The 26,698-nt window shown below is 37.6% G+C and overlaps 4 protein-coding genes and 1 long non-coding RNA gene across 5 annotated transcripts; 2 read left to right on the plus strand and 3 right to left on the minus strand.

The window, feature by feature from the left end:
* The first annotated feature begins 4,428 nt into the window (after positions 1 to 4,428).
* LOC137712875 (small ribosomal subunit protein mL104 (rPPR9)-like) lies at positions 4,429 to 6,267 on the plus strand. Its single transcript, XM_068452054.1, has one exon. It carries the CDS (start codon positions 4,458 to 4,460, stop codon positions 6,069 to 6,071), a length of 1,614 nt encoding a protein of 537 aa, XP_068308155.1. The 5' UTR covers positions 4,429 to 4,457; the 3' UTR covers positions 6,072 to 6,267.
* Positions 6,268 to 6,755: 488 nt separating this feature from the next.
* LOC137713758 (uncharacterized) lies at positions 6,756 to 9,441 on the minus strand. Its single transcript, XR_011065332.1, has 6 exons — positions 9,056 to 9,441; positions 8,665 to 8,849; positions 8,194 to 8,301; positions 7,956 to 8,091; positions 7,231 to 7,644; positions 6,756 to 7,127 (listed from the first exon to the last, which is right to left on the minus strand). It is a non-coding gene; the product is annotated as an uncharacterized lncRNA (long non-coding RNA).
* A 3,799-nt stretch (positions 9,442 to 13,240) lies between these two features.
* LOC137712606 (protein COBRA-like) lies at positions 13,241 to 16,451 on the plus strand. The gene is made up of 6 exons (XM_068451711.1): positions 13,241 to 13,476; positions 13,880 to 13,959; positions 14,399 to 14,855; positions 15,108 to 15,267; positions 15,426 to 15,703; positions 15,805 to 16,451. The coding sequence occupies exons 1-6, from the start codon at positions 13,374 to 13,376 to the stop codon at positions 16,095 to 16,097; spliced, it is 1,371 nt and encodes a 456-aa protein (XP_068307812.1). The 5' UTR covers positions 13,241 to 13,373; the 3' UTR covers positions 16,098 to 16,451.
* A 49-nt stretch (positions 16,452 to 16,500) lies between these two features.
* On the minus strand, positions 16,501 to 18,704 carry LOC137712605 (COBRA-like protein 4). The gene is made up of 6 exons (XM_068451710.1): positions 18,493 to 18,704; positions 18,302 to 18,381; positions 17,632 to 18,088; positions 17,390 to 17,537; positions 17,025 to 17,302; positions 16,501 to 16,931 (listed from the first exon to the last, which is right to left on the minus strand). The coding sequence occupies exons 1-6, from the start codon at positions 18,608 to 18,610 to the stop codon at positions 16,636 to 16,638; spliced, it is 1,377 nt and encodes a 458-aa protein (XP_068307811.1). The 5' UTR covers positions 18,611 to 18,704; the 3' UTR covers positions 16,501 to 16,635.
* A 2,432-nt stretch (positions 18,705 to 21,136) lies between these two features.
* LOC137712403 (COBRA-like protein 4) lies at positions 21,137 to 26,131 on the minus strand. The gene is made up of 7 exons (XM_068451487.1): positions 26,065 to 26,131; positions 23,213 to 23,227; positions 23,039 to 23,118; positions 22,232 to 22,688; positions 21,883 to 22,027; positions 21,517 to 21,788; positions 21,137 to 21,435 (listed from the first exon to the last, which is right to left on the minus strand). Exons 1-7 carry the CDS (start codon positions 26,129 to 26,131, stop codon positions 21,137 to 21,139), a joined length of 1,335 nt encoding a protein of 444 aa, XP_068307588.1.
* Positions 26,132 to 26,698: the final 567 nt, after the last annotated feature.

Below are 26,698 nucleotides of genomic sequence, written 5' to 3' on the forward strand. Positions count from 1 at the left end.
AAGTCTCACTATCGTTTTCTGTATTTATATGTATATGTGTGTCTATATATACATATTATATGCAAAATGCTGATTTTATGAATAGATAATTCTAGGGAGACTATCTATTTAAATTATATATATTTCGTAAACCATATGATGTGATTGTGGATGATTGAATTATTACTTAGGTATTGATTAACGTGTTTATTTTTTATTAGTAAAACATCACATGATTTATAAATTTGGTCTAAAAAAATTGATCAACCTAGCATAGTGAACACTCTGAGCAAATGGCATATATCCGTACAAAGGGTGTGAACACATAATCCACATAATGCACATAATAATGACATGAGAAAATTAAAGAAAAAGAATCTAGGATGATGAAAATATACGATCTGGTGCACATATTTGGTTCTCATAGTGCAGAAAATTATATCTTTACCTCTAGATAGCCACATGTTTTTATTTTTTAATGTCAAAAAAATTATAGAGAGGAACCACTTGGGGTTCCAAAGTTCTTATTAATTATCATACAACACACGTAAATCAATTGAAGCATGTACATTATAAAATCAAATACAAAGACTAGACTTTAGTGTGTTCGAACTTCTAAATTAGCTAAGCATCAGCAGATGTATTAATTAGCTCAGAAAACATGTCGAATTTGTTGCAGTTGGAAGTGTTGTAACAACTTCATGATATCCAAATACAAAGTGAGCTTCTATTTTTTCGTCCTTCCTTCTTCCTTGCTTCTTCCCGATTAGGCGGAGCAAAAAATTTCTACAAACTAGAATCATACGGATCTTCTCCATCCCAAACGAAATAGGCTATGGGGTTCATTGTTTCATCTCATTTGAGATTCATCTTGCCCTAAAAAAAAGGCTTTTTCTTTTCAGGGTATGGATACAGAAATCATTGATGGATGGGAAGGTATATAAAAGAGAGGAAAGGTAAAAGTGCCCAAAAATCAAACTCTGTCTTGCGTAAAGTTGCCGGATTACGTTTAACATTTGAGGAGTTGGTGAAATGGGAGATTTTTTTCTTTTGTAACAATCTAGCCACATGTATGGTTATGGTATCATGTGAATAAAATCACAAAACCTTTTATATATACCAGAAAATATTGGATGCCAAAAGTTTGATAAAGAATTATGAGTCACTAATTGGCATCTATAGCAAGCTACCTAGTATCCCAAAGCCTAAATTTGTGGGTTGCAAAGGGAATTTAGGTTATGTTGATGCAAAAAAGCTCATGTAAAAGGAATCTTTCTTTAATTTGACCACCAATATAAAACGTAAAAGGATTCTTCTTCTCTAAGCCTTCCATATTTCCGCATTTGAATATTACTAAGATTGAATTTTGCTGCTGCCTTTGCTTGCATAGTTCATAACCATTTTGATCTGTTTTTTACCCCATGACCTCTATTTTTATATAAAGTTGTCTAACTGGCTTGCTAGCTTGTTTTGTTTTGTTTTTTTTATTGAAACAACGATCCAGGGTAGTAAAGGATTAGTCGAACATAACTACACATCAGAGTTTGGTTGTCAGATTAACTACAAAAGCCTATGCTCTGCTCACAAAACGAGTAGAATGAACCTAGCCCCCAATTTTGTTCCTCAATTACCATGGAAACATCAAGATATAAAAGGGGCATATATTGAGGGAATATCCAACAGTACCGTTTTGTTTCCTTACCAATATGCATGGAAATTGAAATGAGATAGTCATATGTGCAAAGTCTAAACCAGAAAACAAACGGTAAATACGATTTTTTTTTTTTAATGAACGACTTTAAAACATAAACTACTGGTAAGTTGAACAGCAGAAGACAAATTTGTGCAAGTCATAAACATCAATGGCCCCTACAGAACCCGTATATAACATAATTTAAAACTGATAATAATACCACATCATCAATTCACCATTACAACAAGCATGGCACAGATCAACCCCACGCTTATCTTCATTTCCACGAGGAGAAGATGTCATCATGATTTTGGCTAACCAAAGTTGCCAATAAAAATGAATAAGTACAATTTTGGGCTGCCTACTCCATCGACTGGAAAACCCTAGCTAGGTCCGATCGAAAGCCCTAAAGAACAACATCTGAGCGAATCATCGTCCACCACCCTAGTCACAAACCCTACTAAACTAAACTGTTGTTCATCATTATAGCGTACCATACATTGTATCAAGATATTCTATAAAACCATTGTTGCTTTACATAATTTCATGCGTATTCAAGTAGCTGGTCCTGATCAAGGATCAACTAATTGATAAGCTTTATAAACTGATGCAGGACCACCACCAATATTGTCGATATTATTCTAATTTAACCACATACCTATTTCTAGGTGTTGGATTGTATCACAAAATGTCTCGATGATATTAAGAGTGGAAACTCCTATATTTACTTGTACATTATTTTGTCATATGACTTAAATATTATTTTGTCATATAACCCTTGTGGGATCCTACTCTTCGACACTAATTATTTTTTGCTTATAAATATTATGCGGGTACAGGGTTCATTATTTGCTCTTGTAGGATGCTTCTCCAACATATGTTTTAACCACTAACATGTTAATTAAATAAAACGCAAACTTGAGAAAAAGCAAATTGTGGTAGCTCCTCATCCCATTTGCATGGACCACTTTGCTTAATTATACATATACATATGCACATATAATTAGTGATGTGAATCAACCGGACAATTGGTGTATCAATATATAGAGAGACTTGGTCCTTGTGATCCCAGATAGGAAGAAGAACTAGACCCTGCTGTAGGGTACATAGTTTTTTTAAATCCAAAGTTGTATTGCTGCGTCAATGGTTTCACACAATTATGTACAACAAAGATATTTAGTTTTAGCTTATCTTAATAATTATATGTAGGTCCTAATAAGTTTAGGTGTTTTGTTTATGCTTTCTCAGTGTTAAATGGGATCCACATAGACATGTCCTTCTACATGCTTCTATAATTATATATACATTCCCTGCTTCATCATCTCTATCATTATGTGATTTACAATGATGACAATCGCAATAGTTAATCATGATTACGCGGAGAGAGAGAGAGATCATCTCATCTCAATGTTATAAAGGAAAACTTTTGCTCACTACCGTCATGGGAGAAATTTTTAATTGTGACGGGAACACAAATAGTACAGTACGTGTTTTAATAAAAGTGGTGAGATTTTATTTTTTAAGTTATTAACTTTTTAGCACACATATCCGACCATTTGTATAGTCACATGTGATGTACCACCCCGTGTATCGGTCACACTGAAAAATCTCTCGTTAAGTGGGGGTGATGCTCACCACTCTATTATTACAGCTGGATGAGTTTAAATTTTGAAATCTATGTAGGTGATAGACACAAGTAATAAGTAAGATGATGAACTTTATCGCAATTTTAGAATGATGAAAAAAAATAAACCCGTATTATATGAACATATATATGCAATTTCTGACTTTTCTGACTCAAGAAAAAATGTTGAGTGTCAATATGATTAGTACGAATAGACTTATAGCCCTAGAGGCATAACTTTTGACAAATATATAATGGTGACAAGTTCAACATGCGCCCACAACAAGGCAATACGTAATTGAAATATAAATTTAGATAGTGAGAGAAGTTAGCTAGGGGTTATTAGATTATAAACCTCCTTAAAGATACATTAACATAATTTGTGGGAGAAAGTTTGATTGCTTATATACTAGTATTAACTGCCAAAAGATATTAGGTCTCTCCAAGGTTAGGTACTTTAAACTAAAAGGTCATGCTTGATCTTTTAATTTAGTAACACTCAATTTCATCTTGTTGATTGGAATCCTGAGTTCAAATTTTATAATGACAATCACGTCGATGCTTGTTATAATTTGCCTCAACTCCAATGCTCGGTTTTAATCACATCCATATCACTTCATACTCTTTTTACCAACACATAAAGATTAAAGAACTATTTGATAACTATTTTGTTTTTTGTTTTTTTTTTTTTAAACCAAAAACTCATTTGGTAACTACTTTCACTTTCCAAAGAATTAAAAATTAAAAACTAAATGTAATTACCAAACGAGTTTTTAGTTTTCGTTAAAATAAATATAAACAAAAATTGAAAACAAAATAATTATCAACGCCCACTCACACTTTTCAGTCGAATGTACAATGATTTGATTGAATGTCATACAAAATAGGCATGCACAAGAACTATTTGTCTTTGATCCAGAAAGAGTAACATGTGTTTTGGGCTTGAGGCCCAAAAAATTACATCGAAAGGCCAACGTCAGCCCACATTGGACTAGTCTTGATGCCTAGGTCTTAGGCGCAGGCGCAGCCCCATTTCATAGAAAACTCACCCAAAACGCAGCGTTTTGGTAGCTAAGGAACGCTTAGGTTTTCATTCCTCCCAGCAATCATAAACCCTCCTCTCACGGTGAGCTTCTCTCTCCTCCCCCCCTCTCTCTAAAAATGCGGTCTTTACAGCCTCTGCAACTCCGGCGGCTCCTGCTCCGCTACCTCTCCACCTCCTCTTCATCGCCGTCGTCTTCCCAAACACTCCAAACCCACATTCCATTCCTCCCCCAAACCCCCACCCATTTCCGCCATTCCCGACCCGCCATAGTCACCGGAACAAGCTCCCACTTTCTATCTCTACCCCATTTCTTTCTCTCTAAACCCTTCTCTTCCTCCGCCCCACCGACCCAAGATCCAGATCAGTCCGAATTAGCTCAGTCTCTCTCCTCCGAGCTCCTACAGGATTCTAGCTCCGACCCCCTCTCCGTAACCCAACGCCTCCAATTGAGCTTCTCCCACATCACCCCGACAGCTCCCCTGGTCCTTAACGTACTCAATCAGTCCCCCGAGGCCGGCCGTACGGTTTTAGGGTTTAACCAGTGGCTGATCTCGAACCCTAATTTTGAGCACACGGACGAGACCCTCTCGTATTTTGTGGACTACTTTGGGAGGAGGAAGGATTTCAAGGCGACCCACGATGTGATTGTGAGTGCAGGTGGAGTTGCTGGGTCGAAAACCTTTGCTTCCGCCATTGATAGGCTGGTGAGAGCTGGGAGGCCTGCTCAGGCTGTTTCTTTCTTTGAGAAGATGGAGAAGGATTACGGGTTGAAACGCGACAAAGATTCGCTGAAATTGGTTATCGAAAAGCTTTGTGAAAACGGTTTTGCGAGCAATGCTGAGAAAATGGTTAAGGGTTTGGCCAATGAGTTTTTCCCTGATGAGTATATGTGTGATCTGCTGATCAAGGGTTGGTGTGTTGATGGGAAGCTCGAGGAGGCGAGGAGATTGGCTGGAGAGATGTATAGAGGAGGGTTTGAGATTGGTACTACTGCTTACAATGCGATTCTTGATTGCGTTTCCAAGCTTTGTAGGAAGAAGGATCCCTTTCGCCTTCATTCGGAGGTGGAGGAAATCTTGGTGGATATGGACACTCATGGGGTTCCGAGAAATGTGGAGACATTCAATGTGTTGATTAGTAATTTGTGTACGATTAGGAAGACAGAGGATGCTCTGAACCTGTTTGAGAGAATGGGTGAGTGGGGGTGTTACCCGAATGAAACTACATTTCTTGTGTTGATCAGGAGCTTGTATCAGGCGGCGAGGATTGGGGAAGGGGATGAAATGATTGATAGGATGAAGTCTGCCGGGTTTGGCGAGGCTCTTAATAAGAAGGAATATTATGGATTCTTAAAGATTTTGTGTGGCATTGAGAGAATCGATCACACATTACGTGTTTTCAAGAAGATGAAGGAGGATAAATGTGAGCCCGGAATCAAGACTTATGAGCTGTTGATGGGAAAACTGTATGCTCACAACCGCATCGATAGAGCCACTGCCCTGTTCAATGAGGCTCAAAAGATTGGGGTGCCTTTGACACAGAAGGCGTATCCGGTGGACCCGTATTTCTTGAAGAAGAAGAAGGAGCTAAAGGCTTTGAAGAAGGGTGTGAAGAAGGAGAAGAAGCGGGAAACTTTCCCTGAGAAGATGGCAAGGAAGAAGAGACGGTTGAAGCAAATTCGATTGAGTTTCGTAAAGAAGCCGAAGAAAATGCAGCGTCGAGCCTACTGATGAGATGCCATTAGAAGTCGGAGTCGTCAAATTATCGACGGGGAATGACGGTTTTGATCAAAGTTTCTGTTTTTGGAAGTTTGATCGTTTGTTTTCGTTGATGTCGAATGTAGTTGCCTTACTTTTGAATTGTTGTTTTGATCTTATAGTTGGTTAAATTAGAAATAAACCGGACTTTGATTCATTTAATTCTTCAGTCTATGCGACATTTGTCTTTCTATTGTGTGCTATAAAATAACCTCGCTGTTCTACTTAATTTACATTGTCATTTGCATGCGTGATGTTCTGGTTTATACGAAATGTTTTGGGTCCGACAAGTGGACCATGTTATCTGATCGACCATACAAATCGGATTCCCCTATGTCCGTCCAATCTCTATCTAATACAGGATTCACTGGCTGGGCAGATGACATGGTTCACCCGCATACGGACCAAAGAATTTCAACCGGTTTAGCCATTTTCTCCGGCATAGGAAATTGCAAGCCGGTTTAGCCATTTTCTCCGGCATAGGAAATTGCAAGTGTCGCATTCCAACAGGGTTGCTGAAGCTGCTCAAAATGTCCATTTGTTTACTTGTTGACCTCTTGTTTCACAACCGATGTCGGATCTGAAACTAGCTTGTAATCAACTAATCAACTTCCGAATATATTCATCGTATCCGACTTAAATACGAAAATCATACGTATTCAAAGAGTTTGCGAATTAGAAAAGACAGAATAAAAAAAGTCAAAACGAAAATATTTTACTGACCAAACTGAACCAGTAAAGTTGGGGGTCCTCTGTTGTAGGTTACATTCCATTAACTCATCTAGTTTTAAGGGAGAGGAGTAAAATCCTAACTCAGATCATCAATCTACACTCTTCACATCAATAAAGTCGCCAGCCGGATTTCTACAGGCTTGACAGACTTTCCTTCCAGAACCGGATTGATCTGTCAGTCCCACAGGTAACGAATGCAGCCTCCGTTGGCGAGTGCGCAAGCCAACGGAAAGCACCAATATGATTGGAAGGCCACTTTGCTACTTTGTCTGCTGTCACAGCATCCCAGATAACAATCTGCAACCATACCATATTTATCAATTGAAACATTTCTTTTTCGGTCTCCTATCAATTGAAACTAACCAGCACATTTATCTAAATACAGTAAGAGCAAACAAACCTCATTGGTTGGTTCGTCGATGGACAGTACAAATTCTTCAGTATCATAAAAAACAGTCTGCAGATAAGTTTATAAAAGCACCTATGATATTGATACATGAGTAGTTTTATCACCAACTTTAATATTTCCTGATTTGGGTTCCTCAGACTGGGCAGCGGAGTGGAGAAGAATTCTGGTCTAGAATTTTACGTAGTTGACAAGAGGACTTATGTAGCCGTTTTCTTTGGCATAAGAAATTGCATTCTCAAATCCTTTTTAGAATTCTTAAAAGAAAAAACCACCAAAAGAAAGCCTTTCTGGAATACCTGACACCACAGTTGAGTATGTGTAGCTCCGATATATTGATTAACCAGTTTCCCAGTGCCAACTTCCCAAAGATTCACGGTAGAATCCTTTCCAGAAGATAGAACGAACCTAGAAGACCAGCAGTTGAGTCATATCCCAAAGAAAACAGGAAGGTTGTGAAGTCGAAGATTTAGAAAGAATTGAGGGGAGAATCAAAGTTACAGTGATGTTTTAACACATCTCAAGCCAGACACTTGACGGGGATATAAGCAAAATATTCCTTAGCCATGTTATCCAACATTTGTGAAACAACTTAGATGCAGAAACATCATTTCACATAACAAAGTCAACCCTCCATACATGTACTTTCACAATTTTCCATACTTTCATACATATCATGTTTCAGGGCTTAGACCTATCCTATGAGCCATATTCCATACCTTTGATCCTTAGTGAAGCTTGCACTGGTTGCCTCTGGTATGGAGCATGCACACTTGGCAGTTACACCATCCCATAAACAAATAACACGTCTTTAGAAGCTGTAACATACTTGCCAACTGTAGCTGAATACCTGACCTGATGCACAAATATGTGGATTTGAATGCCCTCATCGAATTGTATTTATCTATGAACAATGTATAGCAGAACTTGAAGCATGAATAAGGAGATGGAGTCAACCATATACGTGATTTATTGCTCCATTAACATCGATTTCTGGGGCATTTGCAGATAGGTAACACTGTAAGGTATTGACATCATACAAGTGTGGAATTGTATGATCTGTCCCTGTGGTTTTATTGATAGATATAAACATCATTAGAAGCCAATTCACTGTATTGACATCTAAATGTAAACTAATACTTTTGGACATTACATAAGACTAAGATCATTATAAATTCTCTGTCATAACATTACAACATCTTGTATGAGAAAATGAAAAAGTATGATATATAACTAAAATATTTGATGAAGCTGGTATGGGTAAATTGTAGCAAGAATAAATTTACAATAGAACTTCGACTACGAACCAAGACAAATGTACACATTCTGGAAAACACCAACTCATAGACTGCATAAAACATCAAATTGGCTCAAGCAACTTCACTCCACCAAGAAAATAGAAAATAACAGGAAAGAGCATAATATTACCAGCTAAAAGAAAATCTCCAGAAGGATGAAAACATACTGAACGCACCTTGTGTGTATCCTATGTCATTAAAAGGACAATTAAAGGAGTGTCGTTGTATACTCTGCTTCAATCTAGATGAGATGACAAGCAAAACCTGGATACTCTGAATGCCCTCTTTGCGGCCATCTTGTAAAAATCAAAGAACCTGAAAGTAGTAACAAAATTGACATAAGGGTTCAAAGCGAACTCCTGTTTCGTTAATGGTCAAGGGCTTTGGAGAAGAGGAAACAGCAACATGACTAAAAAGTAAAAAGGGAAGAAGAAGAGGGGGAAGAAGATATGTTACGTTGCTGGCCTTACAAGTTAAAAGAACTTATCAATATATTATCTTGGAAAGTAAGGAATCCATACTTTATGGTCTGATCTTTTGACCCAGATATAAGAACAGTGTTCTGAGGATGGAAATCCAAGTCATTTACAGGCTGCAATTAAATCGGAGTAACATTAGACATAAGGGAATATACCGCCGAAGACATTGTCTAATTGACTTTAAATGAAACATGAATAGAATCCAAGTAAATCCACACGTTATATGTAACTCTGATACTACAAAGTTTAAATTATCAGTTTACTTTAATCATTCTCTGTGTAATGTGCCTAGACAGGATAGTCTACATTGGATGATCACAGAAAATGGGTGCAATTAAACAATAGTTGTGGTTGAAAGAATAAATTTTTCATAAGCAAAACAATATTTATTGATCAAAATTAGGAACAAGGGTTGACTTACTTATAAGTGGTCATCGAATGTGCATATGACAGGTCGCACAGGACCATCTCTAGCCTCAACAAGCATCATTTGCTTAATTTTTGAAACCTAAAACATTTTAACACTGCCTGAGAATCAGATTGGGGCCATGTTGAAGAAAGAACCAATTCTATTGATGCGTCGGAACTTCCAGTAGCAACAAACTTCCCATCGGGACTAAACCTTGCACATCTGGCAATATTCTAAGTTTATCCCATCAGAACAAGTCCCAGTGGAAAGTGAATTTTATCATGCTAACTTAGTGAATCAATGAAAATAAGTACCCATGTTATGCAATTATTTTTTCCCTAGTTATGTATAACTTGTGCTCTGAAAGATGTCGTGTCTCATGCTTTGGAAAACTCTTTGATGAGCCTTTTGTTTCCAGCACAGCACTGTTTGCGCAAAAGATACGCAAAATCTGATTATCAGGGTTCATTATACAAAATTCTGTAAATAATATTCCTAGGAGTTTTTCATGATCGATTTGCTTTTTTCCCTGAGCAGCTAAACAATAAGTACCAGAGCCGAACGTTTGGAAGTTTGTTTGTAACCTGTTGCAAATCAAAAAGGCATCAAGCAGTAATCAAATGACAGAGAAACCTATTCCGAAAAACATAATTACCCAAAATCGACAGCAGCAGTGCGAGTAGCTGGGATTGCACCATATCTAGAAGCTACTGATGTACCCTAATCATATGCAATTAACCTCTCTCAGTATCTCATCTTTCTCCACTGCAAGGCCCTGTAATCACCTTAGAAGTTAGAACCAAAACTTTCTTTCCGAGTTTAAGCAATGCAACATAACACTGAAAATAGAGGGAAAAAAAGCCTTGTAATGCAAAAACAAACCTTGGAAACCAGTTCAAGAAGCCTATTACGTGGGGCTTCGGCATTCAATGATGTCATTGTCGCCGAAGCAACGGCACTTGCAGGCTGCGAATGAGAAAGATCACCAAAAATTCACAATCAAACTTAACATTTGAATTAAACTCTTCTCCACCATGGCTTGTAAAAAAGGATAGGTCACCGCAGTACATTGGTACAAGGCAGATTAAGCATCAAATGTAGTGATGTATTTGGTAACACGGAATCAAATCAATCTCCAATCAACGTATTCGAATCCCAAACTTAAAACCAGAACATCCAAAGTCTCATTACATCTTAATCCTCATCTACCATTTTCTCCCCGAAACCCAAGAAAAACTGGTACTTCAGCAGAACCAAATGCTCATGAAGTTCCCAACTAAGTCAAGTTTACAAATTTGAAATTGAGAGTAGCATATTTTCCTACATTTTCCCGGAAACCAATCAATCTGCGAGCCAAAAAAAACTTCACTTCCAGATTGAGATTGTAGCATGTTCTTCATACCCAACTGGGCTTAACTACTCATTTCTTCCCAAAAACCAAAAAATATTGAATCTTTACGTTGAAAATTCAAGTTCTTTAGTTTTCCAACACTATTTCAGCAACCAAAAACACACATGAACATCTATACACACATACATACATACATGCATATATATATATATATATATCATATATGTAATGATGAAGAAGTAGAGGTAGTTTGCTTGCCTGATAGAGATTGCTGTCACGGAGATGAGCAATGATGAGGGAACAGAGCTGCCTATGGAGCTTGGCATCCTGCGGTGTTTCTTCCAAGCTGTTCTTCTCCATTTTTCTCTCCCCTAAAACCGCTCCGTCCCCAAAGTTTCTGCCTTAATTTCAATAAACGACATGTCGTACAACCCCTTGATATATATATATATATATATATATATATATATTTTTTTTTTCCCTTTGGGTCCGTTATATTATAATATATTAGCACACTAAGTAAATTTAAGTTGGCTAAAGTACATATATTTCTACTCAGCACTCTCAAGTTCCAGGAACTTCGCAAATAAGCCCTTTCAAACTTAATTTGGTCAGAAACACAAAGAACTTGAGTGTTTGTTTGGAACAGTTTTAAAATGTTTTTTTTTATTAAAAGAAAAAATTAGAATCAATCTTTAGTAAAAATGCAAGTGAATCCTGAAAAAAATACTTGAAATGTTTCCTACAAGAAACACATAGCTAGTGCTTTTGAAACTCAGAAATATTTTCTTTAAAAGCACTTTTACTCATTTTAAAAACACTTCTAAACAAGCCATAAATCACCGATTCATATTGCACATACTTTTCATGTATTTAGCATTTACAATTGATAAGTGATTTTGTTATAATTTTATTCTTGAAATGTTTTTCAAACATCAACATTTTTTAAAAAAATTACACTAAAACGACCAAAAGTAGTTATTGGTAAGGGTGGGTAAGTCGATAGATAAGAATAAGTTAAATCGAGAATTCTCAAACACTCGAATAGAGAGAGAGAGAGAGAGAGAGAGAGAGAGAGAGAGAGAGAGAGAGAGAGAGGGGGGAGGAGGAGTAGACTAATTAACTAACCAAATAATTGTAGGCCTAATTGTAGTACATTAAAGAAAAAAACAACCAAACATTTGAATTACACAATAAAAGACAATCTCACACTAATTAAATAGGGGAAATGGATGGCCCCAATGTGTTGGAGTGTGCAACTAAATAATGCCAAAAGAATAGAATACCACTTTATGTTATAGTCTGGTAGTTAGAGAAAAAAATAATAATAATATTTGGACAAATTGCAAAGACCCAACTCATAAACATCTAACCACTCGGTTGGCTCTATGTTTAGAGATGAATTTCATGCCTCAAATTCGTATTTATACAACATGTATTGAATTCGATTTCTTGCAACCGTAAACCACATGATGATGATTTTTTTTTCTTTTTTTTTTTAAAAAAAAGTGGGATAACTAGTGGCAAGCCACAATTATCCATCTCTTTCGGAGGCCGGGAAGACTTACAGCGGCATTTCAACCTCCCTCTGGCCACAAATCTGGTTTCCATACCAGCAGAGAGTTTCGAACCCGATACCTCCAGTTTTTAGTTTTAAAGAAGTTTTGTAATCTGCCATTTACCACTAAACCACCAGCTCGTGGTTAATTACATGACTATGATTAGAAAATGCTAAAATGAGTCTGTAAATTTTTTTTTTACTAAAAAAAATAAAATACTGTGATAAAGCCACAAACTGATATTTTTACGAGGGAGAAAAAAATCATGACATCTCTTTTCCTTTCCGAGTGCACAAGCAAATGAATTTGCTATCCACCGACACTTAAGAATGCCTTGTGGGGCCTACATCCTTTGCTGTCTTCGTTAACAGTTGTTTAATATGTTTTCCAGTGACATATATGCTATGTTTTTTTGTTCCGAAAATACCCCTCATGGTACAAAGGCATCTCTTAAATTTGTTTTTAATTAACCAAACGGGAAATGGTAGTTGCTCGAGTATGACCCAAATGCCAAACTAATGATATAATATTATTTCTGTGTGAGTAAAATATCGGGTGTAACAAGTTGTATATTTTTCTCTTACGATTTTTTTCAAGCATTTTTTTTCTGTTGATTTTCATATGTTGACGCATAGAATTCTTGCATACGATTGACGTATATTCTTCTCTTCTTGTCTCTCGTCCTATGTCAGCTTTTTTTCGCACTAACTAATAAGAGACGTTTGAATAACAAGAGAATTTGAACTTAAGTACAAAGCTCTACGGTATATTTTGATTAGAGGAAAACTGCAAAGGGTAAAAATGGAATTTAAATGCATGTTGTGACACCTAGTCACCGACGACAAATCTTCAGTAACATTAAACAGTGAAAGAGTGAGAGCTTCAAAGGCCACCAGGCATGTGAAAAGAAAAGCCAGCCACACCCCCAGTTCTCTCTCTCTCTCTCCTCTCTCTCTCTCTCTCTCCACATTTTCTGTGCAGATCTTGAGAGCTAAATCAGAACATAAGCATCACTGTTACAAACTAAACCTGCATCAGAAAATGGAGCCTCAGTGCTTCTCAGCCGTTGGATCCATAGCCAAGCTCACCAGCTTCACCATTCTGCTCGCCTTCTTGCTTTCCTGCTTCACTTTTACTTCTACAGGTCAGTACTTCTTGCTCAAGTTTCCAAATTTAGCTTCTGTTTAGTGTTTTTCTTTGTTTCTGCTTGTGGGGTTTGGTTAACTTACCCGAAAACTCGTTTTCCGATTCGAAAGAATCCAACTTTCGAAGAAATCGTTGGAGGGTAGGTGAATCTTTTAGCGAAGTTTGAGATTTTGTGCTTTTTGTTTCTAAATTTGGAGTGGTGAAGCATTAAATGATTGATATTTCCTATTAAATTGGATATTTTTGTTGTTATATAGTAAAGCAGCTGTATAAATGTCTTGAAGAAAATTGAGTAGAACTAAAATTTGAGACTAATGAATCATGTGCTTACAATAAGGTCAATGTTTTGGAGATTTTGACGATTGATGAATTGAACTGTGTGTTGCTGGATGTGTTTGCAGAAGCCTATGATGCTCTTGATCCAACTGGGAATATCACGATTAAATGGGATGTCATCAGCTGGACTGCGGATGGTTATGTTGTAAGTATTGATGGGCAGAGGATTCCTTTGATGTGATCATGCTATACATTTACTAGATACTTTGAAAGCGGGTTATCGTTGAGTTTGGTTCGGCTCAAATTGTTGTTTCGGTTATACATCTGAAGTTTTTGAGTTAGATTTTAAGTGTTTTCAAAAGATGCAGTGGATAATTTGTTTAAATTCTGCACTGGATTTTATTGTTTGCTTGAAACTGAATCGGGAAGAAGAGATGCTAGGTTTTGATTTAGAATTATCTTCCCATCTGTGTTAACATCAATAGTAACTTTGTTGGTATTGCTCGATATTTTGGAGAATTTGATTTAGTATTCCATTACCGATCATTTCCATTACCTAGAAGCTCGATTTTTCCGATTATGTAATCCTTTATTTGCCTTTTCCAGTGAATTTTCTGATACGAACTCTATTTCTGAAATGGCAGGCAGTAGTTACAATGTTTAACTTCCAGCAGTATCGACATATACAAGCGCCAGGTTGGACTTTGGGATGGACATGGGCGAAAAAGGAAGTAATCTGGAGCATGGTGGGAGCACAAACAACAGAACAAGGGGATTGCTCAAAATACAAGGGGAACGTCCCACATTGCTGTAAAAAGGATCCCACAGTTGTGGATTTGTTGCCTGGAACCCCCTACAATCAGCAGATTGCAAACTGCTGCAAAGGGGGAGTCATGCAATCGTGGATCCAGGACCCACCCAATGCCATAAGTTCGTTTCAGGTAAGTGTGGGTGCTTCTGGAACAACGAACAAAACTGTCAGACTGCCGAAAAACTTCACATTGAGAGCACCGGGGCCTGGATATTCTTGTGGGATAGCAAAGATTGTTAAACCAACCAGATTTCTTACATCGGACAAAAGGAGATGGACCCAAGCCATGAGTAAGTTCAGAACCACCTTCTTTCCGTGCACACCAAGTAGAATAAATTTCGAATAGGTCTTTGGGTGAGTTGATTGCTAAGGCATTTAGAGTAGTTTGAGCATATGAACAAAACAACTTTGTAGTTTAAGCTGCACTTAAAATGTTGTTCCTAGGGTTGAAAGATGCATTTCGACTGATGAGTATGGTGTTAATACTTTAGACATGAAAGAATTTTCATGCTTTATCTAACCTCTATATCCTCTTGTGGCAGTGACCTGGAACGTTACATGCACGTACTCGCAGTTTCTAGCTCAAAAGACACCCACGTGTTGTGTTTCGCTCTCCTCCTTCTACAATGAAACCATAGTGAGCTGTCCCACTTGTGCCTGTGGCTGCCAGAACAACGCTACAGACCCAGGAAGCTGTGTAGAGTGAGTTCTCTAATTCATGTGTTTCTTGCATTTCTGAATATTGTTTTTCTGTCGCCTACAAAAATTTCTCGAGTTTTTCAGTATGTTATTCATGTCCAAAGCTGGAGTTTGCAGTAATAGTAAATAAAAATTCTTTCCTCTTTTGCCGATATTTGCAGGCCAAAGAATCCATACTTAGCTTCAGCTGTAGCTGGTTCCGGGAAATCTGCTAACACTCCTCTAGTCCAGTGTACCAGTCATATGTGTCCAATCCGAGTACATTGGCATGTTAAGCTCAATTACAAGGATTACTGGAGGGTGAAAGTCACAATTACAAATTTCAATTACAGAATGAACTACACGCTGTGGAATCTTGTCGTGCAACATCCAAACTTTGATAATTTGACCAAGATTTTCAGTTTCAATTACAAGTCATTAACTCCTTATGTTGGCTTAAGTAAGTCTTTTCTTTGCCCTTCATTAATTTTTGTGAAATATATATCTGCAGTTCTTCTGACTTTTATTGACATAAAATTTGGTTATACTTCTGGTGTGCAGATGATACAGCCATGTTGTGGGGAGTAAAGTTTTATAACGATTTCCTCTCGGAAGCTGGTCCACTTGGAAATGTGCAGTCAGAGCTCCTATTTCGAAAGGATACATCAACTTTTACTTTTGAAAAGGGTTGGGCTTTCCCTCGAAGGATTTATTTCAACGGAGACAATTGTGTAATGCCACCTCCGGATGCCTACCCATGGTTGCCGAATGCCAGTCCCAAACGTATTATTAGCATACTTGGTCCAGTCATGACCGCCTTCGCATCTCTGGTAGTCTTATTGGCTTATGCGTAGTGAGTATGTTCGGGCCAGGCGGCAAAGGCTATCAGTTTTATCAATACACTCTAGAATTTCCCATCAAGTTCAGGTTTCCCCAAGGCTTATGGGAAATCCAAGTGATGATGTCAAATGTATTAGTGCTGTGGCTTCAAGCTATAAAAGCGGTTCAGGTGCACTCCGGCTTGACTTTCGCTACAAAATTCTGTTTCGTTATCTGTTACACGTATTACATTTTTTCTTTGTCACCACTGTTATTGTTCAAGTTTAGCTGTTGTGCGATTATTTAGAACAATCCAAAGTGAATATGTTGTTAGTGCTATATGATATTTGATAAGAAATTGAAGTTGATGTATGAGTCTTGTTCATAGATTCCTGTTGAATTCAGAAACCGCGTATCGTTTTACATACTACAGATCGAAAACAAGAATAAAATTGTGTCACACACAGATATGGAAAACTTGTGTGAGATTTTACGAATTCAGATATAGTTTACAATCTATACCGAATTATCGCACACAGGACCACATCTGTCGCTCTGACCTTCAAAAATTTATCAGGAAAGTGAAAAACATAAAGAAAACATTATCAGAAGCACGGAGGCTGCCTTTTGTAAGATTGAAATAGAGTTTACATAGCCGGAGTTAGGTAGAGATGGGTATGCATCCGGCGGGGGCAGCATGCATTCGTCGCCATTGAAGTAAACCTTTCGAGGAAACGCCCATCCTTGCTTGAACGTGAAGGTATTCTGGTCCTTCTGCATAAGCACCTCAGACTGAATATTTCCTGATGGCCCGGCTTCCATTAGTAGGTCATTGTAAAACTTCATGCCATAGAACATACCAGTGTCATCTGCAGATTACAGTCAATCACGCTCGAACATTAGGACGAAACTCAAAATTCTGAGAAAAAGAAGCTTCAGAAGCTCGCGATTGTAACACTTACTGACGGATTGGTAGGGGACGAGGGGCTTGTAACCAAAGCTAAAGACTTGAGTGACGTTGTTGAGATTAGGATGCTGTACAACGAGCGTCCAATCTGTGTAGTTCATCCGGTAGTTGAAATTGGTGACGGCCATCTTGACCCGCCAGTAGTCCTTATAGTTTTGCTTGACGTGCCAGTGTACTCGGATAGGGCACATATGATGCGTGCACTGAAGCAACGGCGAATTATCCTTTTTCGGTGTGTTTATTCCTGCCTTGTGTGCCAGCTTTGTGTCACTCCTGTATGCATTGTAAAAGATTTTCATCCAGAAATTAGGTCAAGTGTGTACAAAACTGTATAATGTGGATAGGGTTGTGGAGGCTTACTTGACACAATTTTTTATGTTGTGACAACCGCAAGCGCAAGACGGGCAAGGAACAATGGTTTCGTTGTAGAAAGACGAAAAGGAAACGCAGCAGCTTGGATTCTTGGAGGCTAGAAACTGCGAATATGTGCACGTCACATTCCATGTCACTGCATTACGAGGAAAATACATAGAAATTAGTAAGACGTACTTGAAAGATGAGAGAGTAGGAAGATCTTAGAAATGTGAGCGAGGACATCTTACTAAGTGCTTGAGTCTTTCGCCGGCGATCAGCCGTGAGGAAGACTGTGGACGGCACGACCTTTGCAGGGCCACAAGTGTACCCCGGTCCGGGACCAAGCAAGGTGAAGTTTTTGGGCAGTTTCACCGTCTTGTTTGAAGTGCCGGCTTGCCCGACACTCACCTGGAAGCCAGCGACTGCTGCTGAGGGATCCTGTCCCCAAGACGCTAGGACGCCACCTTTGCAGCAATTAGCGAACTGCTGGTTGTAGGGAACTCCGGGAAGCAAGTCTACAACTGTTGGAGTTTTCTTGCAGCAATGTGGGATGGTTGCTTTGAATTTTGAACAGTCTCCTTGCTCTGTGGTTTGAGCTCCCACCATTGTCCAGATCACTTCCTTTTTCGCCCATGACCACCCGAGAGTCCAGCCAGGGCTTGGGATTTGCCGGTACATTTGAAAGTTGTTCATGGTCACTGCAGCCTAACATAATTCAATGATGGATAAGAATTTGATTTGTAAATTAATCAACGAGTCGCGATTTTCAAACTCTTAGTTTAGCTTTCGACACTCTGTATTCCTTATTTACAATTTATACACTCGCAAGGGGAGTGTCAGAAGTTAAACTGGGAATGTGTAAATCGCTACTCTTAATCATGGACAAAAACAAAGTCACTTGAATGATATCGATCTTACAACATAACCATCTGTTGTCCAAGACATAACATCCCATCTGATCGTTATATTTCCGGTTGGATCCAACGGATCATACGCCGCTAAAGATCACAAAACCGAAAGCAAACATCAGCAAACAAATAAATTAATGAAACCAATAACAGAGACAAAGGTCTGTTTCTTCAAATTAGATTTGTTATAAAAAAACTTACCTGCAGGTGACAGTATCAAGCAATACAGCACAGCCAAGAATGTGAACTTCATCCAAGACCAAGAACAACATGTGAGGCAGATTTTGTGAGTTGGGTTGGCCTGGTTTTCGATTTCCATGGCCTCGGTTCACCAGATCACACGCTTTCCAGCGGCAGCGATGAGAGGATGAATGAATAGGAGACAAAGATATGTAGGGTGTCAGAAAGGAAAAGGGAAGAGACAATATCAGTATTTGATATATTTTACAATCACACACACACACACACACACACATATATGTATATTACCTTATTTAAATTGTTTATCTGCGACGTGTTTCTGCACCTTGAAGCAAGTTTGGTGAAGAATAATTATGTGAAAGGCTGGCGGGAGAGTTCGAGAGGCTCTGAAGACAACAGCACAACGGTCAGTTTTCTTTCCAAACACTGTTGCTTCTTTAGGTCATGTATCACATGAACTCAAAAGCCTCCCATTTTTAGCCAAGAGAGCATGTTGTAAACTTGTAATTGGATTGCTTCAATTGCAAGTCTTCTGTTCTTTTTTTTTTCTTTTACTAACTTGTAGCCAACACCACTTCCACTTTCTGTGCTCGTGCTTGCACTTTCTGCCTCCGTCCACATTTAAAAATTTATATACATAGCTAATTAAACTCTCAAATTTAGGAAAACATGCAAGGATAAGACTTGTTAATAAACTTTTAACTAAATCGGTCCTCATAGCATGAGCTTGTAGCTAAATAACGCATTAAAGTGATTGATTGTTTAGGCAAAATCTGGCGAAGGTAAGTGTGATGGTCTTGTTTGGTTCACTTCGGTTGAGTTGCATAAAAAAACATTTTAATTAAAAAAAGAAGTGGATGACACCAAACATGCATTAATATAACTCGTTTGTTTTAAATGCGCTAAATACATCAAACAAAGAATATTGGGCCGAATTGTACTGTTGAAAGAACATTTGTTGCCCCAATGAATTACACGATAGTGTTCAAGGGAAGGCTGAAATGCACTTATGAGTTTTTTCGTTCCCCGAAAGGATTGATTGTCGTGGCTTGACCACCAACTGGTCTTTTTGTTTAGAAGCTGACCTGCATGAGAAATTATGATCAAACATGTGTGTTGTTAAGGAGCTTAAACCAAGTTCACCTACTGATTTTATTAGGTATTTTAATGCAAATTTTGGAATGGTTCAACACAACAGCCCACCGTCAGCATAATTGTAGCTAGGTCATATTTATTGGATCCATTCACGACAAATAAGAGATTTAATTTGAGTACTCCACAAGCATGATCTGTATTACCAAAAATGTAGATTATACCTGCAATCTTTGTATTTCTATGTTTGATGTGACTATCGATGGTATCTTGCGTTTCGGGGCAAGCTTGACACAACTAGTAAACTTCCCTTGTGAAAATGACCTACTACATTTTCCCGCATGCCAAACTGTTATTCCAAACACGTGATGAGAAAGATAAAAAGATGGGATATACCTTTGATTACGTAGTAAAATCTCTCCAAAAAGACATGATCATTCAGTGAAAATTTTATCTACAACCTTCTGAACAGTTTATGTTGGATCTACAATGTATGTCATACATTGATGTTAGGACAATTTAGTTTTTAAGGATCATACACGTTCCTAGGATTATAAACTCGATGATACAACTATCTAACTCGCATGAAAAGGCAATCTGAACAGTTTTCTGTCTAGAAATTACAATACTTACATTGACAATGACTTTTGCATCTCTTTCTCTTCAATCCATCCTCCCCTGGATCAAAAAAAAAAAAAAAAAAAAAAACGAAGTGTGGAATATAAGAAATCATTAGATTGGATTTTAAACTTTGGGACTGTTGGGTTTTCTAAATCAGACAGGGATTTTTCAACCTCTGCAGCTTTTGTTATATTAGGTACCCTCATGAAATTTTGATTAACCTGTAATACAATATGATTAAAGTGACTTGTCCAAGTTTTCCGGTACAAGTGGCCGACGGTTTGGCTAATAGGGGTGTTAATCACCGGTTCATTGGTAGGGTTCATGCCCTCCTTGCGCCGTTACTAATTATTCTCGTAATCTTTCTCGGCTTCTTCGTTATAGGTTTGCTAGGAGTGGTTTTGTTGTTTATGTTGTCGTGCTTTGTTCTATTTTTTCTTGGAGGGGTTTTGGTTTTCCGTTGCCCTTGCCCCCTGACTATGGTTTTTCTTTATTTTCTGCTTTAATGAGTTCTAATATGCAGCGTCAAGCAGTTCCGCTTTCTCTGTCTCAAAAGTGCATTGTTGGAACTGGATTCTTGGCTTTAGATTCCGAGGTTACTAACTAACTGCTATAATCGAACACGATGGAAAGATCTTTATACTGATAGTCACTAGATCATTTTCGGGAAATAGAGATACTCTAAACATTCCATCAGTTATGTTTGGATCTCCATATTATCCTCTGCTAGTATATGGGTGTCTTGTCTCTCTATACATTTGGATATAATTCTAAACATTTGTTCAACTTTTCTGAACTTGATCACAACTCTACAGGCATACAGTGACAGAGTTCAGACACTCCCAATCTTTTCTTGTCCAATCCTTCCATTAGTTGTATTGATGAAGAGGGAGCATCTTCAAAACCATCATTCAGATTTTTGGTCGCGTCCTTAGTGATGGGAGCTGAAGAAAACTAGTAGTAGTGCTGAAAGCAAAGGGGTAGCTAGTGTAGACGATGAAATTGGATTTGAATTAGTAGAGCTGGGTAGGGATGGATATATATCAGGAAGGGGCATCTTGCATTCATTACCATTGAAGTAAATCATCAATGGAAATGCCCAACCTTGCTTCAACGTGAATTCCTTCGTGTTCTTTTGGAGAATAAGCTCTGATTCAACATGTCCACCGGTTCCAGCTTCCATTAGTAGGTCGTTAAGATTTTTTATGCCGTAAAACATGCCAGTGTCGTCTGTACATAATCAAAGTGTAACAGATTGAGAAAAATGAATAGTACTAATGTACAAATATTGTAGTTCCATTGTAAACTTACTTGTGTTGTAGTGAATGAGTGGCTTATAGAGAAAGCTTGAAACATTAGCAAGTTTATTGAGATTTGGATGCTGAGCAACAAGAGTCCATTGTGTGTAATTCATCCGGTACTGGAAGTTTGTGACGGCAATCCTCACGCGCCAATACGCTCGGTAGTTAGCCTTCACATGCCAATGGACTCGAATTGGGCACATGTGATCTGTGCATTGTAAGATTGATGCATTTTTCTGAACTACGGTTTTCAAACTTACGACACTTGAAGGGTCATTGTCCCTGCATATGTTCTAATGTTAGAGGGCAGATAATATAAACTTACAAGTCTCGAAATTGATTTGGCTAAGAAAGTTGTGGGTACGAGGGTACTGACGCGCAGTTATTCTTATTTTGACAGCCACAAGCACAAGACGGACAGGGAGTGATCATCGGGTTGTAAAAAGATGACAGAGAGACACAACAAGTAGGGTTCTGGGAAGCCAGCACTTGCGAGTAACTACAGGTTAAACTCCATGTCACTGCCAAAAAGGGAACACGATATTTACATGTTAGAGAGACGTACCGTTTCTTATTTTGCTGTCGAAGCAATTTATAAACCACATGCTGAAACATATGAAATCAAAGGCCACTAGTTGAAACGCTATTGCATGTACATGCGAAGATATGATCAAAAGATAGAATGTGACACTTTGGGCACAATTTTTTCGAACGGTAAAACTTACTCATTGCTCGAGTCTTACGCAGACCATCAGGCGAGTAGGAGACTGAGGGTGGAACAATGGTTGCAGCACTGCAGGTATACCCCGGCCCAGGACCAAGCAGGAAAAAATTCTTGGGTGGTATTACTGTTTTATTCGAGGTACCTGAATGCCCGACACTCAGCTGAAATGCCGAGACAGCAGCTGAGGGGTCTTGTCCAAGTGATTCCAACACACCACCCTTGCAGCAATCAGAAAATCTTTGGCTGTATGGAGCCGTAGGAGGCAAGTCAACAACTGAAGGATTTTTTGAGCAGCTGTGTGGAATATTTCCTTTGAACTTGGAGCAGTATCCTTGATCAGTGGCTTGAGCTCCCGCCATGGACCAGATCACCTCCTTTTTAGCCCATGTCCATCCTAACGTCCACCCTGGGCTCGTGACGGGGCGGTACATTTGGTTGTTGCTTATTGTCACCGCAGCCTGGGTAATCAAGGTAATATTAATAAGCATTTGTTTTAATGAACTTTTTGGAGATTCTAAATGCTTGAATCTTTGTATTAATTAGAGCTTAATCATAACTTAAGATAAACAAAAATCTAAGAAAATTAATAAACAAATAAGATTACAAAGTTGACCTTATACAAAAAGGCTGGCATTGATTTGAATCATTTCTGTGTACTTTTTTGACAATTTTGGAGGAATATTCATTGGACATGATACTTTTTTTCATATTTTATACTTTTTGAATTTATTAATTGTTAGGGTTACGCAAAGTGTTCATACCAAAAACACAACAAAAAAAATGTTTTACAAGTTCTTGTGGCACTCACCACATAGCCATCAGAAGTCCAAGAAACAACATCCCATCTGATATTTATGCTCCCTTTTGGATCAAACGGATCATAAGCCACTACTAACACGACCGGAAAGAAAAAAAAAGGCAAGTTAGAACAAGCAACGATGCTTAATCAAGGAATCATATTCCTAATTAGAGTTCTAATTACAGCTAAAAATCTCACCTGCATAAGAAAATATTGTGAAACACACGACAGATGCAAACAATGTGCTTTTACATTTCCTACTCTCCATGGATTAACTTCCAATATGCTGCCTAGGGTTTTTTGAACAACGTATTTAATTGGTACGATACGATTGTCGAAAGGTCAGTATTTATAAGCAACTAAGCTCAAATCAAATAGTATATCTTGTGCTAGGGTTTTTACAGATGTCATGTTCTCATGTACTTGATTGCGACACAAGTATATGTATATGAGGAATGTATATACGTCTGCAGTATATAAAAATTTAAAGGCATGGAAGATTCCTTGTTGCAGCAACATTGATCCTGCCGGCCGGCGAAGGTGGGCTCGGACGATGAGGGGATCTTCCCATTTTTTCGGTGTTTATAACCAATCAGTTAAGACGTCTGATCAGGTTTAAGATGATAAGCTGCTGATTAATGTTATAATTAGATACAAAGTTGCTCATATTTTATACCAAGTTTAACTAGGTCAACCAAGCCCCTATGTTTTTAAGCAAGAAAAGTCAACTTCCTGCATCTATCAAGAGTATTGCTTAGATCAGAAAAATATTGGTCAAATAATTTAACATTTTCTCCTTGTCCCTTATTCTCTTTACATTGCAGGATCTACAGTATGAGTATCTGCAGCTGAGGCCAAAATTAAATAATATTCTGGTGCTTTTTGGAAGCACAAAATTGCTTTTAATTCACCAACCTACCAGTGCACCGTTTGGAAAAGCACTTATGGAGACAAAGCAATAGATTGCACAAGCTTCTTGCCAAATGCTGACTGTGACCTGCATAACTAATTAATTTCAGCTTTTTCATACTATTTTTTTGATCTTTTTTCGTCTATATATTTTCATCTATCCACGTTTTCTAAAACCATGTTAAGTGGCATCTTCTTGGAACATGATGTGCTTTGCCTAAAAGACATTTGTATAGCATCAAATCTGCAGATAGTTTGAGATTTGAACAGTGCTTGGAATTGAAATGGAGGGAAGGGCGGTGGGCCTTATTAAGGATACAGTTAGAAATATAGTTAGCAAGTTTGTTAGTATTTAGTTACCGTTGTTAGGCTTACTAGTATAAAAACAATGTGTGTACTTGTGTAATTCTTTATTCTTTCAGTCAATACAAATCAGATTTCTCTCTCTAAACCCTCTCTCTAAGATCTCTGTTCATCCTTTTCTTCATCTTCCTTCTTGATTTTCTCTTCAATTCCCAAATATTTCAATGTAGTTAACAGGCCTTCAAGTTTGAGTCTAGACGCTATACGTCCTACTCCAAGAAGCTAAGATCGCATATTTTTATATTTTTATTTACAAAACAAACAAAATTCAGATTGCTAAGATGAAGTTATATATGAAATTATGAATAGTGAGTAAAGTTGATGAAATTTATACACCGCGTACTAAATATTTGGTGATTAGAATGGTAGGGTACGTTGGCATAAATGATTACCAACTGCAAGGAACAATCACTTTGTGCACAATAAATACTAAATAGGAGAGTCTATGCTTTTGTAAGAGATGTCTACAAATGACGTGGTCAGACACTCCTACCTAAATTTTTCTCCAAACCGTAGAAACGTTGTAGTATTAAATTTACCTTCCCCTGGGACCCTTTTAAATAGTCATTTTGCCATATCCCATGATTCCCATCTGGTTGTCTGCATGTATAGTTTTATAGCACTCTTCTGAATATGTACAAACACCATATTTACAAGTAAAACTCAAGAACACAAGGAAAATTGATTTGGACTGGGCTTTCCAGTCTCCTCTTGGCCACCCAGGGCCTTAGAATTGTAAAAGAAAAGGCCTAATAACATTGGTGGTTGGTGGGTTGGGTTACAAGCTCAAGACTAATATGGGCTTCCATGGTTGGATTTTATGCTCTTCTAAACTTGTGGAAAGGGCCTATTAATAAGTTCAATTTGATTGTTTTTGTTGAAAAATGTAATCCACTTTGAAAACTTGAAAATTTTAAATTACAACTTTTTTATAAAGCTCAATATCTGTCTAGTTGTGCAGAGTGTTAAGTTAAAACAATATCAGTGTAATTAATAGTAAGTTATTAACCCGACTATAAAATCTTGATAGTTTTTATGCAAGTGATATTTCAATGAGAGAATAAAAGACACAGGACATCTGGAGATATTTCATTGGTGAAAGAAAAAAGAATTTGATTAATCAAATTTCGATGGGATCTAACTAGTATAGTTAGAGAGACTAATGATGAATCAAAAGTAGATTAGTGGGAGTATCCCATATTCCCATTTGTTTTATAGCAAAAGCAATCATGCTTGCCATAATCTAACATTTTTTTTTTAAATTAACCCAATGATATTCATACACTCATTTTTATTTCTCACATTACCTCTCTCAATTTTCAATCATCGAACTGCATGAATTGAAAAAAATCAATAACAAAAAATTAATAAAAGTACGTGAAAGATAAAAACGAGCATGTAACTAACACAGCCCATGTACAAATGGTAACAAAACCACAAAAAATTATAGAAAAAAAAAAAACAAAGTTTTAACGAAACACTCATGATATTGTTCACTTTTAATGTTAAAGATATTTTTACTCTAAAAAGTCACTTTTAGTAGTATTCACTTACAACACATTTTTGTCATTTTAATTAAAATTCAAAGTTCTCAATCAATTTTCATTAATTTTCGTATAAAAAAAAAAAAAAGGAAAGGGGGATGTCTTTGTAATTTTGTATATATTCATTGGCAGGAAGTGGGCACCAGTTGGCATGTCGGTGGTATTTTAGCAAATTTTCAACTACAGAACATGTTCGCTCACGTTACGGCAAGTAAAAACCTCCCCAGCTCATGTCGCCAATCCCGATGAGCTTCCGTTTCTCTAATATCTGACTCCCTGACGACATGTCGTGCACTTCTACTTATTCTATAGTATCTAGATTAACTAACACTGCTTTATGTTGTAAGGGCAATTTTCATGACAAGAGCGTTCTGTACTAATAATACAATAATATGTGTCATTTTTATGATACATCTTTATTTGTTGTAAGAGTTTTTAGTTCAAAGTGATTAAAAATATTTATTTTTACACCCGAGAAACTAGGTTTGACTCTCCCTTCTTCATTATCACTTGTATTAAAATAGAGAATCACTTCTCTCTTGTACTCAGAGGTGGTAGTGTGGTTGTGGTATTTTCTAGGGGTGTGATTCTCTCTGGATCTCACATTTCGGAGCCAGCAAACTATTCAATTTAAATTATCTGGTCTTTCATTTCACTTACCCACCTCACATACAATCACTCTTTAACACTCAAAAATCTCCCTTTAACGATCTAGATTGCTCGGTCCATGAGTTTCAAAGTGTGAGATTTGGAGAAAATTTCAATCCGTATTTTCTGTATCTCAAGTTCCAATTTAATCTATAATTTAAAGGGATGTGTGTGGCGATCGTGGACTATTGCTTTTCCTCATCAT

This window comes from Pyrus communis, chromosome 13, assembly GCF_963583255.1.
Source record: "Pyrus communis chromosome 13, drPyrComm1.1, whole genome shotgun sequence".
In the NCBI taxonomy this organism is placed as follows: domain Eukaryota; kingdom Viridiplantae; phylum Streptophyta; class Magnoliopsida; order Rosales; family Rosaceae; genus Pyrus; species Pyrus communis.